This window comes from Drosophila arizonae, chromosome 5 (assembly GCF_054131065.1).
Source record: "Drosophila arizonae isolate 15081-1271.41 chromosome 5, UAZ_ARI_1.0, whole genome shotgun sequence".
Taxonomy (NCBI): Eukaryota; Metazoa; Arthropoda; class Insecta; order Diptera; family Drosophilidae; genus Drosophila; species Drosophila arizonae.
Genome location: NC_142925.1, coordinates 19,891,375 through 19,906,079, shown reverse-complemented (window position 1 = coordinate 19,906,079; position 14,705 = coordinate 19,891,375). Strand labels below are relative to the sequence as shown.

Sequence of the window (14,705 nt, the reverse complement as noted above, 5' to 3'; positions counted from 1 at the left end):
AAAGCAAATGTTCAGCATCAAATGGCACACAGAACGCTCATATTACGTATCCACCAAGTGTGCGGTCCCATGGGAGTGGGGGTGGGGGTGGAGCTGGAGGTGTTCCTGCGGCTGAAGCTGATGCTGAAAGATTGAAGCTGCAGGCAACCGGAATTAGCATGTTATGTTTAACGCATTTTTGCACCTTCGACGTGTGTCTGTGGCTGGCTTTGCATGGCTTTTGGCATTGAGGATTGTGGAAGGATGTGTGGCCGAGAGGGGAGTGGTGAAAGAGCAGAAACAGCTGTGGGACACATGTGCAAACAAGACGGTGCCTTAGCCCATTGTGGTTTATCCTGCGGCATTTTCCACACATTTAATCGCATTTTGTTTTCTATGGAGCATTGTTGAGAGAACACATGAATTTTAAAATGCGGTTTGAGCGGGCGAGAGAGATGTGAAGAATTGGCTGGGAGAGTATGTAGAGCGCGTGTGGCGAGAGTATTGGGTATAGAAGCCGCCAGGTTTAGGTGAGCGTTTGCTTTGAGTGCCATTGAATAATGCAGCGACTGCAGCTGCAGTTGCTATTGATGTGGCTGTTGCCCGATTCATCCGAATGAAAATTGAATTTACTTTGCGACATTTAAAAAGAAAATTCCCCCACTCACATCAACATCTTGCGAGAGGAAGCTGGCTGGAGTGGAGTGGAGTGGGCAGAGGAAGGAAAAGCATTTTGCCTTCGCTTGCAGGCTCATTAAATAGATGCCCGAAACGTGCTTCCATTTTGGGGCACATTTCATTAAGTGCACGTAAACGGCAGGCTGTCAACTAGCAAAGGGGCGTGACATGTCCTCCCACACTCGCACACAAATATACACATACACATACACACGGTTACTTACACACTGCGGCACTTGGGTAATTCTCAACGTAAACACTTTGGGAACATGTCGCAAAGACATCAATTACAGCATCGATTCCCCGCCCTGCCCTGCCCGGCACCTGCTACACAGTTACATGAACCGAGCCGTTTGCCGATGATAATGTTGATAATGATGATGTTTCAATGAATGTTTGCTGACAATGCTGCGGTTTACTCTTGCCACATTTCAAATGTATTTTTATGTGAGTATTCGAAACACTCCCCTCCCACTCGTACTCTTATTTGCTTTTCATTGCAGCAATACATTACGTCTACGTGTCCCTTCAAGTATGTCCCATATGCAGGCAGAAAGCCGTAGCCATGGCTAGGCAACTCTTAATTGTTGTTGCGTGCGAAATGAAGGCAATTATTAGCGATAATATTTCACGTTTTACTCACTCACTCTCTCTCTCTTTCTCGTTACACATTAAATCGTAATAGCAGAGCAAAAAAAAAAACATATTATATAATTATTAACCAGTTTATATTTTAATTACAACTCATTTAATTAAAATAATTCCATTTCTATAAAGAATTTTCATTTCATGTCAATTTATATGTCTATCGCAACTATGTATACAGATATTTTCAGCACTCTAAATTAAGCCAAAAGCACGTTCGACCACACTTAAACAAAGGTTACTGTCATCCAGCTCTAAGTAATTAGAAAAGTGCGCTGCTTTCCAATTAGCAGCAAAAAAGTATTCAAAATTCTGTTTTTTATAAAAGCGCCAGCGCTACACAATTGTTGGAATCACCTTCGTCTGTCCCTCCATCAACGGCTATGAACTCACACCTTAAGACTTAAGCACGAAGCCCACTTAACTAAACGAGAGCCGCGCCAACCCTCCCCCCCACTGTCCAGGAGACAAGTAAACTCTTCAACAATAACGCCAAGTGTTTCCAGAACGTTTTTAATTGCTGTGCACTGCAACAACTACCGAGCACACGCTCCGCTCTACTCTCTTCCTCTCCTCCTCCTTGAAATTTATTATTTAAAAAATTTGAGAACCACTCAGAATTCGTTTTATTCGTGTGACCGAGCGATCATCGAAGCGCTACGCCCATCATACGTGCAACAAGTCACAACGTAAAGGGCATAACGCAAATCCTCACGCTACCGAATAAACCGATTCATCTCGTCAGCGTGGGTATGGTGTGCTTTCATTTTGTGTGAAAGTAAGTGAAGACTGACTACAGAAATGATCCTGTGAAGTATAGTCTTAAATTTTCAACGCTCACCGAAGCGCTCTATACGCTGCGCTTCCAAGAACCCGTTGAGAATTCTAAGCACTCACAAAGAGAAAAGAAACGCACATGGTGGTTGCTAGTACGTCGTCATCGCTAGCTGCCCTCTAATATGTTGTTGTTGGTATGATACATCATTATTATTATTTCACTGTGAGGAATTAGCTTACGCTTCCAACTAAAAACTGTCATTTGACTAAAGATATTAGAGTAAATATTTTTGTATAATAAATTAAAAAATTAATTTTTCACTTGGCAGCGGTGGGATTCGAACCCACGCCTCCGAGGAGACTGGTGCCTTAAACCAGCGCCTTAGACCGCTCGGCCACGCTACCATGTGTTGCTCTTGTGTCAAAGTCTATATATGAGAGAATAACAAAATGAGAGCGCACATAATGCCATGCGCTCGCGCACTGTAAAATTTCCATTGCCTGGTTTTGTTGTGCTCGCGTGTCGATGACGTAACAGAGTAACAGAGTCGCAGTAATATTTCGATTTCGCTGTTCAACTATTTTTAGGGGCGGCGCTCGTGGCAACACCTTGAGTTTATTTTGCTTGCCGTACTACGGCGCATATAAATGCGCTCATTGTGGGAAAATGCCCACAAAACAAAATCAATTTCTTGAGTATAGTCTTCATATATAAATGTATATATGCATGTGTGCATATTGAAGAATTCTGTTTAAAATATTTGTTTTTGTAAAACTGTCAGCGTTTTCTGCTTAGATGAGACTTGGAAATGAGTTTAAAATTCAAATGAAAATGCGAATTTATGCGTGACGTTGAAAGGGCAAACCCTCTCACATGTGCAACCGCAGCAACAATTTGCCGTCGCTTTTGTTATTCTTCTTGTCGGTTGTTGCAGCCATAAACTGAAGCCGGCGACAGTCGAAACGAAACGCTCTATGGGAATTTCATACATACATATGTATATACGCATGGGGAAAAGGCAGGCAGTAGACGGAACATCCGCAATGAAATTAGAAAATTGCAATAAAAATCTTTGCACGGGCGATAAGCAAAACAAAAACAAAGTCTGCGGTTTTCCTTGCCGTTGTGTTCTCTCCAGTCTCCTGTCTCTAGTTCGTGGAGCGGTCGAGGGAGGAGGGCGAGTAGTCAAAGGGTGTTTTGGGAATGAAGGTAGGATGTGGGCGTGGCACGGGCAACATTTGCGGTTTCATTAAAATGCCAGCAAAGGTCTGCAAAAAGCAGCCGCAGCCGCGTCAACATACAAAATATTTTGCCACACACGTGAATTTCTGCACAAATTTAAGGCGCTCGGCATGCAAATAATTGCAAAGCTGTAAATTTTTAATGCCAGACGCGTGTAAAATGGCAAAAAATCACGTACCCAGATCCAGGTGCAGCCAGACAGACCGACACATAGAGCTGCAATTGGGCAGCAAGCGGAGCAAAATGCTAATGGAGTTAATTGTGGGCATTACCAGGCATCCAATGAATCCAACGAATCCCATGAATTTCCTGCGACATGTCCAAGAGAGCCTCAAATTAAATTTCAAACAATTGACAAAGAACTCGAACAAAGGCGAATCGCAGCCACAGCCAGCCGCATTCCAGGCGAAAGACAACAGGCGCAATTGAAATTCAAGTTGTGCGTTTAATGAATGAGTTAACAAAATAGTTCAGCTGACAGCGCTAAATTGGAAAATTTGTGTGCATTGTAAGAACCAAGACCAAAGTAGAAGTTTATTGAATTTAATTTAGTTCCATTGGCTAAACAAGTTGCTTCCATTCGAATGTATTTAAATTCAATTTAACTCTATAAGCAATACAATTCGCAGTTTGCTCTATTACAATATTGGACGGCCAAGGCGAACATGGTAGCGTGGCCGAGCGGTCTAAGGCGCTGGTTTAAGGCACCAGTCTCCTCGGAGGCGTGGGTTCGAATCCCACCGCTGCCAAGTGGCTAGAACTTTTTATTCTATTTTTAACATTTAAATACATTTTTCTCACATTTGAAATCATTAAACGATCGTGTCTGCTCTTTCTAGCTCACTGATTATCGAGCTGTTGGAGCACTCATTGAGCAACAATATACAACGAAATACTGTGTGATGAATTGCGTAACCATCCACTGTGAGCGTTTCTTTTTACTGTGTGCACACTTAGAATTCTCAACGGGTTCTTGGAAGCGCAGCGTATAGAGCGCTTCGGTGAACATTGAAAATTTAAGACTATACTTCACAGGATCATTTCTGTAGTCAGTCTTCACTTACTTTCACACAAAATGAAAGCACACCATACCCACGCTGATGAGATGAATCGGTTTATTCGGTAGCGTGAGGATTTGCGTTATGCCCTTTACGTTGTGACTTGTTGCACGTATGATGGGTGTAGCGCTTCGATGATCGCTCGGTCACACGAATAAAACGAATTCTGAGTGGTTCTCAAACTTTTTAACGAATAAATTTGATAGTAGAATAAGAGTTAAGTACAATCAGTAGCTAACGGAATACAATATTCTGTGTTGTTTTTTTTTTTGCAAAGATGTTGCGTTGAAACTTTTCTTCTATTGAAAAATGCGCTTAGCATTACGAGAAGTTGTTTATGTGAGGCGGCATTCGGCCTGGTACGGCGTAACAACTACTCCGTATTTTCGATGTATGTATGTGTTATTGGGAATATTTCTCATACTCCGAGTGAGTAGTGGGATGCAGCAATTTTACCTCTTGTGTTCCCTTGCTGTCGAGCAAACAGTGAGGAATTTGTATGTCGTTGTAGCTTTCTCAGTTTGTTCGTCGGCGGGTTGAGGGAGGAAGTCTCTTGGCACATAAGTTTTGTGCACGTTAAGTACTTTTTCATAAGCATTGCTTGTTGTTGTCTGGGCCAAGAGCTTTTGCCCATGTTGCTCTGCCTCCGGGGCATAATATGCACATGCAACAAGGGCAACAAATAATAGAGAATGGCAATAAAAGTACGATACATATTCGAGGGCCAAAAATATAAAAAACGTGAAGAAACTTTAAATAGTTTCTAGCTACTTTTTTCAGAGTTTGCAAATGGCGAACGCGATAGTGGAAGAAAATTGAGAGATGAAAAAGGGCAATGTTAAATTACTTTCCGTGCACTTTTTGTGCACAGTTTGAGCACTAAATTAAGAGATTACAATAAGGAAAGTTGCTGCGTTTTGTACGAGGGGAAAAAAATAAAACTCTACATTTATAAATATTGTGCATATAATTGAAATGATGGAATGTTGTTTCTATTACTTGTTGGAATAATAAAGTTTTCACGAGCAAAATTAAGTTTTTAGAAAACATGCTCACTAGACAATATTCCGGTTTTCCCCGAGCAAAAACACCCGGATTAGGACAAAAAAAACATAGAAATGTCGGGGCGTTACGTTTCTCGTGTTTGTATTCCATTATAATTGCGCTTATCAACGAGTTCCCGGTGTCGCTTAATTCTTTCACAAAGCTCTTTCTTGTTCAATATTCTACGACCAACTCATTTCTCTCCTCGTCAAAACCTCTATTTCTGGTCGCATATTCTTGTTCATCGAAAACGTAGTGACCCTGTGCGAAGGACATAACTAGCCGTCTCGCTCACACACAGCGAGACCCGGACCCACGTTCAGCAACAGCTATAGTTGTCCCTCTCTTAGTGGCAATACAACCTTTAATTGTCACTACAATACTAAATCAATCGATTAATAATTTCTGGCATAGTAACTTCAACAATAGCGTAATATCGCACCGTTACGACATATACATAAATATATGTATAGATAGAATAAGCTCTGCTGTACACTTGCAAGCATCGATCGACTGTGTCCCGGAGTATCTGGGTTTTCATTAAATTGAACTTTTATATTTAAATTGTTAAAAAATATATAAATATATCAATTTCACTGGGTCAAATAATAATAAATAATAAATGATTTTGAGCTCTAGTGGAGTCTGGGCATATACGAACAGGCGACACTGTTGAGCTTTCTCAGCTCGGCTTTTAACAACTCGAGCTGTTGGAAAGGAGCTTTTACTTTCCAGTTTGGAATTGTAAAGCGTACTAGCATCTAAAATGTACTTTGCTGTTGATTTTTTTTGTTTATTCGTACAAAAGCAAATAACATTGAGTTCTTATCGCTAGTGCCTATCTGTCTCTACGAAAATCTCCCACAATGTCTGCTCGGACTCTCTTCGATCGCGTCGTGAGTCAGTCTCCGAAGTTCAGTGGAAGCAGCCAAACGCGTTTTTTCTGCGATCGCCTTACCAGCGACAGACACAACAGATAAACAAGTAAACAATGCAGTTGAAAGCCGTACACATGCTGCTCTTGAGCATTATTTCTTGGAATATCTTTATCGTGCAGACGCGCGTGGTCGACGATCGCATCGTATTCCCCAATGACAACGACGAATCCACAAATATCTTCGAGTACAACCCCACCATGGTTGACAACAGAACTGCAGCATGCAATATCACTATAGCTGACAATAGCACCTTAGTTGATAACAGCACCAACGTGGACGAGCTGCAGCCAGTGAGCATCAACGTAACCACAACGGAGCTGCCCACGGTGGACAACCGCATACTGGTGGACACCTTGGCCAAGTGCCGGCCGGGCCAAAAACTGCATGCGGGTCGATGTCGCAGTTCGGCTTAAGCATGGATTGAGACTTTAAATAACAAAATATTAAATATTAAGTGTGTATAAAAAAGTGAATAAAAATGTATATATATATATATATATATATATATATATATATATATATATATATATATATATACAAATGTGTAGATAATAAGTATGTGCATACTTCACTGAATAAAATGTATTTAAGTGTCGTATAATGATTACGTTTGTGTAAAAAATTAATTGCCTTGTATATGTTATCTTCTCATTGAGTTAGGTAATTGCAAGGTGACAGGCAGAGCGGCTCTTGTTTGACCTCTCTCTTGAAAGAGTCTCCCAAACGAAAACTAAATAGCTTTTTGTTTCTTCCTCTTTCTTGTTTCCAGTTAAATAATGTAAATAATTTTTTTAAGTACTGAGTTATTAAAATGTATTTTCATACTCATTCACGAAAGTGAAATGAGTATATTGGCTTTGTGCAATGTCCGTCTTGCCCGTATGAACGCAATTTATTTCGGCGGTATTGATATTGATATTTGTATGTCTCCGATTTACAACGTGTTCAAATTTTTCCGATCCGCCCATTAGGGGCATGGCAAATCGCAAATGCATTTTCGGATATGCCAGAAATCATATTAGCTGAATAGCTAGAAAGCTGATATTTGTTGACCATCAAGACCAACAAGCTATGGTGGATATATATAAGCCCATTGGGTGGCAAATCGTATAAAACTGCATCTCCCAGAGTTTTACAGTTAGAACGTTGAAATTTTGTACATGAGCATATGTTATGATTCTATTTTATAAAAATTATAATTATATTTATATAAATTATATGTCTACGCCCACTAGGGGCATGGCAAATCGGACTTGAAAATATTGTGATTTTTCAAATTCTGCTATATTTTAGACACAATTGATGCTAGAGACCTGAAAGTCCAATGAGCTATGGTGGATATATCTCCGCCCAAAGGGGCGTGGCAAACTCCAAAATTGTATATCTCTTACAGTTAAAAAGCTACAAGCCTCAAATTTGGATAGTTGTGCCAATGGTCATTTGTAGAGTAAAATTGCGACATTTATATGCGCGAGCCATCTATATGAATAAATAGGCTTAATAGACAATGATAACACGGAAGTTAAAATTTGTATGAACTTTAAAAAATATAAAATAAATTTATAAATCTATAAAAAATTTAAAAACAATACAAGTTTTCAGCGGGGTTCGAACTACCACTATCTACGCCCCCTTAAAGCGAGGCGAATCGGCATTTGTAGCGGCTGGCTAAGAAATGTATATGCGTGTGCCACTTACGTATATAAATAAGCTTAATAGATATTCATAAGACGGAAGGAAATATATATTTATGAAATTTAAAAAATATAAATTAAATTATAATAATAAAAATTTTCAATAACCAAAAAAAAAAAGGTTTCCGCGGGATTCGAACTCGCACCATAACCAATAGGATGTTTGTCAAAATAACTAAACTAAACTTCACCGACGCCTTTGCCTACAGCGCCACCGTCTCGCTCTTTGCAATACGAATTAAAACGAAATCACATTCACAACTTCGTAGCAGAGAGTAATCTGACACAACTACAGTAACGGCTAGAAAATCTATAAATCCATCGCAATATTTAGACTATTCTAGAGGGCGTGCTTTTGTCTGTACGCATTTAATAAACGATGAGTGTGTGAGCATGTATAGGAGAATCGCGCTGATCTGCTGCTAACTTGAAGCCGGTTTAAGAATATAACAAAAAATAACAATTTTATAAATTATACATGTAATTTGACGATCCCAGTTTCGAAGATGTACTAGATATGTATAAAAGAGAATAGCCATCAATGATTTCTTAATTTTAATGGCATCAGGCCTTACTTTTTATAGCGCACTAGAGACTTGAAAAATGCACTCTATATATACTCGGGCTGACAGCCTTTGGGCTGTGAAATTCAATTTTGTTCTTTTGAGCGAAAGCATTGGGGGGCTCCGGCCGGTGTGCTTCTTAGAAGTTGCATTTGTCCGCAAATCACATAATTTAGCGTTGACGGTACACTTGCAATGGCTGCAATAAACCATCGTCAAATCTGTTACATCCTTTCTCAATTATTCCTTGACGTCTGGAAATCCAGAAAACAAACTCAATTCTCTCTAGCTGTTTATAATTATCTTAAGGCATTGGAACTATTGCACAACTTGTAATTGGAGACTTTAAAAGTTGGCAGATTGTTGGTTTGTCAATTAATCAGTCATTGAGAAAGTTTAATGTGATAACTAAAATCAAATTTTCCGCTACCCACAATTCCAAAATATTTCCGCAATCGCACTTGGAAATAAGAGCTGTAAAACTATCGATAGTTGCAATATTCAATAGCATCGATAGTACTTTTTTTTTTTTCCTTTTGTTTTTGTTTGTATATTTATTTTAAGCGCTGAATCTGTACAATGCAAGTTTAGCACCTTAACAACACAATTAGATTATTTATATAGAACCTAACCTTCTGATGTATTCAGGAGGACTTACAAATATATATTTACAAGTATCCCTAAACTAAACTTATCTAATATTTTTGGCAAAACCCAAGCGTTTTAATCGCCTTAGTGGTCTCGCAGGAAGCAATCTTCTCGCTAGTCTGCTCCGGTGTCTAGCCAGTCTGTCACTATATCGGCTAGTGTGTCTCCCAATCTGTTCCTCCACAGTAAACAGTTTCAGATCTCGATGTAGAGTTGAGCCGCGCACATACCATGGGCAGTTTGTAATTTGCCGCAATACACGATTTTGCAGGACCTGTATGCGTTTATAGTTTGATTTTGCGCATATTCCCCAAATCTGCACACCGTAGAGCCAAATTGGGGCTACACAGTGGACATAAACCGCTCTCTTAGCTCTGAGTGACATGGTGCTGCGTCTGTTGACCAGCCATCGCAGTTGTTGCATGCGTTGCCCACATCTCCTAGCCACTGCCTTAAGATGAGGACCAAATGTTAGACGCTTGTCAAGGGTGATGCCAAGGTACTTTGCCTGCGAAGGTTGATCAAGTGTTTCGCCATCTAAACGTATAGGCGGGGTGTGGCTGATGAAGGTTTTTAGGGTGAAGCAAGTGTTGGTGGTCTTGCGTGGGTTGATCTTCATGTTCCATCTTTTGCATCATGCTACTAGTGTGTTTAGGTAGCTCTCCACTCCATTCGCAGCCTCAGTCGGACATTTTGAGCTGTAGAGCACCGCTATATCGTCTGCGTAAGTAGCGAGAAGGGCTTTGCCAGGATTCTCCATGTGGCGCACGCTAGCAGCGGCCCTAATACGCTGCCCTGAGGAACTCCAGCTCTCATTTGGCAAGGAGTCGAGTATGTGTTCCGTACTCTTACAATAAATTGCCGACCCTCCAGATACGATCGTAGAATCCCGAAGTAAGGTGCTGGGAAAAGGTTTTTGATTTTGCTGAGGAGCCCTGTATGCCAGACCCTATCAAATGCTTGCTGCATATCGACAAAAACTGCGTTGCAGTATTCCATGTCATCAAATGCCTGAAGGATGTGCCTCGTCAAAAAAAAAAAAATTTAAATCATAACCATAATCATAGCCATGCATTTAGGCTTTTATTCTTCTGCCAAGATCCAAGAGTTATGATTAAGAAAGACAAGCATGTCCACATGCTTAGCTTTTAAGGCAGCTCGTCGTTCCGTGATAATCTGTCCAGCTTTGCTGAACAATCGCTCTGACTCTGGCCGAAAATAAACCAAACCGGCAACACTGTCTAAAAGTATGCAGTAAGATGCTTGCGATAATAATCAAAATGAAGCAGATGAAAAGTATGCAATGATAGATCACTGAGCTGATTTAAACAAAATTTTTTTTGTTTTTATATATATTTTATTTAAACAGGCTTTTTACTAACTAATTGGCAGCTTAACAAGTTGAACATAAAGACACAAACAATATAACAATTTACAAAAACATCAAAAAACAAGTAAGAAAATTCTAGTCGAGAGTGCTCGACTAGATACTACCCTGAACCCAACAAATAAAAATGCTCATTTAGTATGGCTGAAATTTCAATTTCGATGTATTTAAAAATATAAATAAAATACCAAACTCATTTAATAAAATATAAAAATATTTTGAAACAATTAAAAAAAATTAACATCAGTTGCATCGATCGGGACTATTAAAAACGCACATAAAGAATAGTTAAAATTTCAATTTCGGTGTATTTAAAAATATAAATTAAATAGAAAACGCATTTATGAAAATATAAAAATATTTTGAAACAATTAAAAAAAATTAACACCAGTTGCACCGATCGGGACTCGAACCGCGACCTTTCGATCGAGCGTCATGCATCTAACACACTAGGCCACCTCACTCCTGCTGGTGGCGTTGGCAAAACTCAAATAGATTCACTGCTGCTGCGCCATCTACCAAAACTAAACGAAACTAACAGCTGATGTGATGTATTTGTTGTAGCTGCTGCACGTGCGTTTGTTAATTGGCCAAATATTTGATTATTTTTTATTAATTTTTGACTGAACGGAATTTAATGAAACTTTCAGCATATGATCTACATATTATATTGAATATTTGAGAAATTAAAAAAAAAGAAAAATCATTCACAATTAGCTATAGAGGCATCTGATTTGAACTTGAATGTTTTTACTCGATAAAAACATAACGGGATGATTTATCGAATTTTAAAAGCAAACTCGACGTCCGCGCTGTATATACGGTCATTTTAAAAAAAAATTCAAGTCTCTAGCTCTTATATCTTCGGAAATCGACGCGTTCAAACATACGGACAGACGGACAGACGGACGGACGGACAGACGGACAGACGGACAGACGGACAGACGGACAGACAGACAGACGGACAGGGCCAAATCGACTCAGCTCGTCGCCCTGATCAAGAATATATATACTTTGTGGGGTCTGCCACGCCTCCTTCTGCCTGTTACATACATTTCAACAAAACCATTATACCCTGATTTCCCATTTTCAATGGGTTCAGGGTATAAAAAAAAAAAACAATTTTTAAGTAAATCACATTCAATTTGATACATTTTTAAAGGAACCTCGCAGGGAGGTCCTTTGGATGGCACTTCTTAAGTCTTCTTTTTCTGGCTGCTTTGTTAAGTCTTCTCGCCAAAGGGTTTGGGTGGCCTTCGAGTCTTGCAAGGTAGCTAGCAGCTACATTTTGCATTACGTCTCCAACTTTGAGGACCCTGAGATCTTTATCAATGTGCCTGGTACGCATGTACCAGGGAGCATTGCAAATTTGCCGGAGGATTTTTGCTTGTGCAACTCTTATTTTATTTAGGTTTGTTTTTGCCGCAATTCCATAGATTTGAAGCTCATATCTCCATATGGGGCTGAGTATTGCTTTAAAAATTGTCACTTTATTGTACAGTGATAATTTATTGGCCGGCTTATGAAGCCATGACATTTTTGCGCTTTTGCTCAATACATGCATGTTAAATGTAAGCCTTCTGTCTAACACTACGCCCAGATATTTGTGGCTTCTTTTGTGCGGTAGTGTTGAACCCTGCATGCGAATGCGACCACAGTTTAAAAGCCTTGTGGTAAGCGTAACGTTTGCGCATTTGCTCCCGTTAATTCCAATGTTCCATTTGCGGGCCCAGTCTTCAAAACTGCTCACATACTGCTGCAATAAACAAAATTCCAAAACATAAATGAAAATCATTTCTATATATTTATTGCAGGTTTATTGTAATGAAATATATTTTGGGGCGTACTGAGTTTCCGGTGTCGCTTAATTCTTTCGCAAAGCTCTTTCTTGTTCAACATTCTACGACCAACTTATTTCCGGCCTCGTCAAAACCTCTATTTCTGATCGCATATTCTTGTTCGTCGAAAGCATAGCGACCCTGCTGCGAAGGACATAACTAGCCATCTCGCTATTGAACTTCAATGAGATCAATCCATATATACATATTAATAACTAAGTCTACTCTCTATTTGGCAATTCTAGCGCCGTAGGCTGTTATTTCCCTCTAGTACTGGTAACTGGTTCGTAGTTGGTGAAATCACTACTTACTAGGGTACTTTGCTGACCCTAAGCAATGCATTTCATCATTTCGTTTCTTGTATGAAATGTCCGCAAAAAGGGTCAATCGTCACCACATCGTTTACCGCGAATTAGTGAATCGGGTACTCAATCAGAAGTGGTGAAAGAATGAATGGCCTTTCACAGTTGTTCTTCGGGTGATCATCAACCAAATTTATTGCATCTAGGGAAAAAATGTGAAGATGAAATTTAGTAATTAAATCGGCAATGAATTAAATAATACCTACTTATTAATACTTCATAAAAAGTGCTCTCGTTTTTCGAGGCAGCTTGGCCTTGAACGTCATCAACATTGGATGCTAATACTACAGGATTAGCCATAATATTTTTAAGGTTTTTTAAAATTCCCCCAGCCATAATATGGATCCTAATCGCATCAATCTGTAAGCAAAATAGGAATTAGGATTTAAGAAACAATTGAATCTGTGTTTATACTAACATAAAGCTCCCGGTTTGTGTCGTCTATTTCCATATTTATTTCAGTAAGGTCTACGGTCTACGGCCACTTTTTGCCTTTGTCATTGCTGCTTTGTCAGTCTGCTTGGAGGAAGCTTCCACAAGGACCTCGATTTTTTCCTGTGTCACTTTTTGGTCAGCTAAATTTTAATATATTTAGATTGAATATATATAGGTATGCATATTTAATGAAAAGCTCATTAATAATACTTATACCTCTTAAAGAATGAATTTCATCCACAAGAATGTCCAATTTTTCCTGGGCCACTTTCGCGACATCTAAATTATGGCTTTTCTATATTTTAACTAAGTCAATCGTGCAGTCACGCGTCGGCCTATGCTTTAGGAACCATAATTTTAACTGTTCATTCAAATTATTAATTTCTTTTTCTTCGATTTTATATTTATGCCACTGTCAATCTTTATCACATTTAATACTTCTTCAATTTTAACTTCACTTTCATTTTTTTTCTCCCTCTTCAGGCGTGTTTTCTAATGACGCGGCATTAATTTGTTTACGTATTTTGCTTTCGGCTCCTGCTTCAGCCTTCTTAAATGCTTTTCATATTTTTGCCTTTACATATTGTTTTAATTTTAATTTGCTTAAATTTTGTTGCAGTATTGTTGTTGGTTGTTGCTGCTTCAGAACTTCACTTCCAATGCTTTACTGTATTTGCTCAACCGGCGAACGCAGCAGCCTTCGAAAATCGAGGAAGAGCAGAAAGCATGATCCGTGCGGGCAATTTGATTATTCTTGAATGTGAACCACTTACGGAAAAGTACGGAAAAGGCTCGATTGCTTAAAAAAGTTAGAACTATTTTAATTATTTCTATCGGGAAATGTAAAAGATTCACTTTCTATACAAGTTCATCATGTCAAATTTGGAACTACTGAAGTTCGATTTAACTATTTTTTGTATTCTTTAAAGGGAATGTAGCGTAAGGGCATTCATATTTTTGGAAAAATCGAATAGTCTTTTTTGATGACTTTATCTAATATTTGCTTACTGAGGAGAGCAGATTAATGGGTCTGTACGAAGTAGGATATTCTGGAGGCTTGTTTGCTTTGAAATGGGGATGAGTTGTCTATTTTATGTACAAAGTTAACTATTCGACATGCACACATACATACCTAAGCGTAGATGTGGGTATGAGTGCATATACATATATATGTTTATTTGATTTAGAGTAAAACTGTATGGGGCAGCTTCTGACGCTGGCCGAAAAAAAAAAAAAAACTTGAAATAGAAGAAGAAAGCAAGAAGGAAGGAAACTTCTTTTCTTTAGCATTTTTTTTCTTTTTGAACTTTGGCCTGGAGCTTGCCTGAAGCCACTTAGCTTGCATCGCACGTAGCGTCATTTTTGACATTTAATTATGGTAGCCTGCTACAGAGTACAGTTAGACTAGGACTACGA

At 39.1% G+C, this 14,705-nt stretch overlaps 1 protein-coding gene and 4 non-coding genes across 5 annotated transcripts; 3 read left to right on the top strand and 2 right to left on the bottom strand.

Annotated features, from left to right (window-relative positions):
- Positions 1-1,911: 1,911 nt before the first annotated feature.
- Positions 1,912-2,126, bottom strand: LOC149268694 (small nucleolar RNA U3). The gene has a single exon (XR_016270694.1). It is a non-coding gene; the product is annotated as a small nucleolar RNA U3 (small nucleolar RNA).
- A 276-nt stretch (positions 2,127-2,402) lies between these two features.
- TRNAL-AAG (transfer RNA leucine (anticodon AAG)) lies at positions 2,403-2,484 on the bottom strand. The gene has a single exon. It is a non-coding gene; the product is annotated as a tRNA-Leu (tRNA).
- A 1,505-nt stretch (positions 2,485-3,989) lies between these two features.
- TRNAL-AAG (transfer RNA leucine (anticodon AAG)) lies at positions 3,990-4,071 on the top strand. Its single transcript has one exon. It is a non-coding gene; the product is annotated as a tRNA-Leu (tRNA).
- Positions 4,072-4,340: 269 nt separating this feature from the next.
- LOC149268693 (small nucleolar RNA U3) lies at positions 4,341-4,555 on the top strand. The gene has a single exon (XR_016270695.1). It is a non-coding gene; the product is annotated as a small nucleolar RNA U3 (small nucleolar RNA).
- Positions 4,556-6,248: 1,693 nt separating this feature from the next.
- On the top strand, positions 6,249-6,966 carry LOC149268692 (uncharacterized). The gene has a single exon (XM_089470259.1). The coding sequence runs from the start codon at positions 6,416-6,418 to the stop codon at positions 6,773-6,775; it is 360 nt and encodes a 119-aa protein (XP_089326385.1). The 5' UTR covers positions 6,249-6,415; the 3' UTR covers positions 6,776-6,966.
- Positions 6,967-14,705: the final 7,739 nt, after the last annotated feature.

Excerpts from the sequence above, each read along its gene's own strand:
- LOC149268692 (XM_089470259.1), top strand. The coding sequence starts at position 6,416 with ATGCAGTTGAAAGCCGTACACATGCTGCTCTTGAGCATTATTTCTTGG.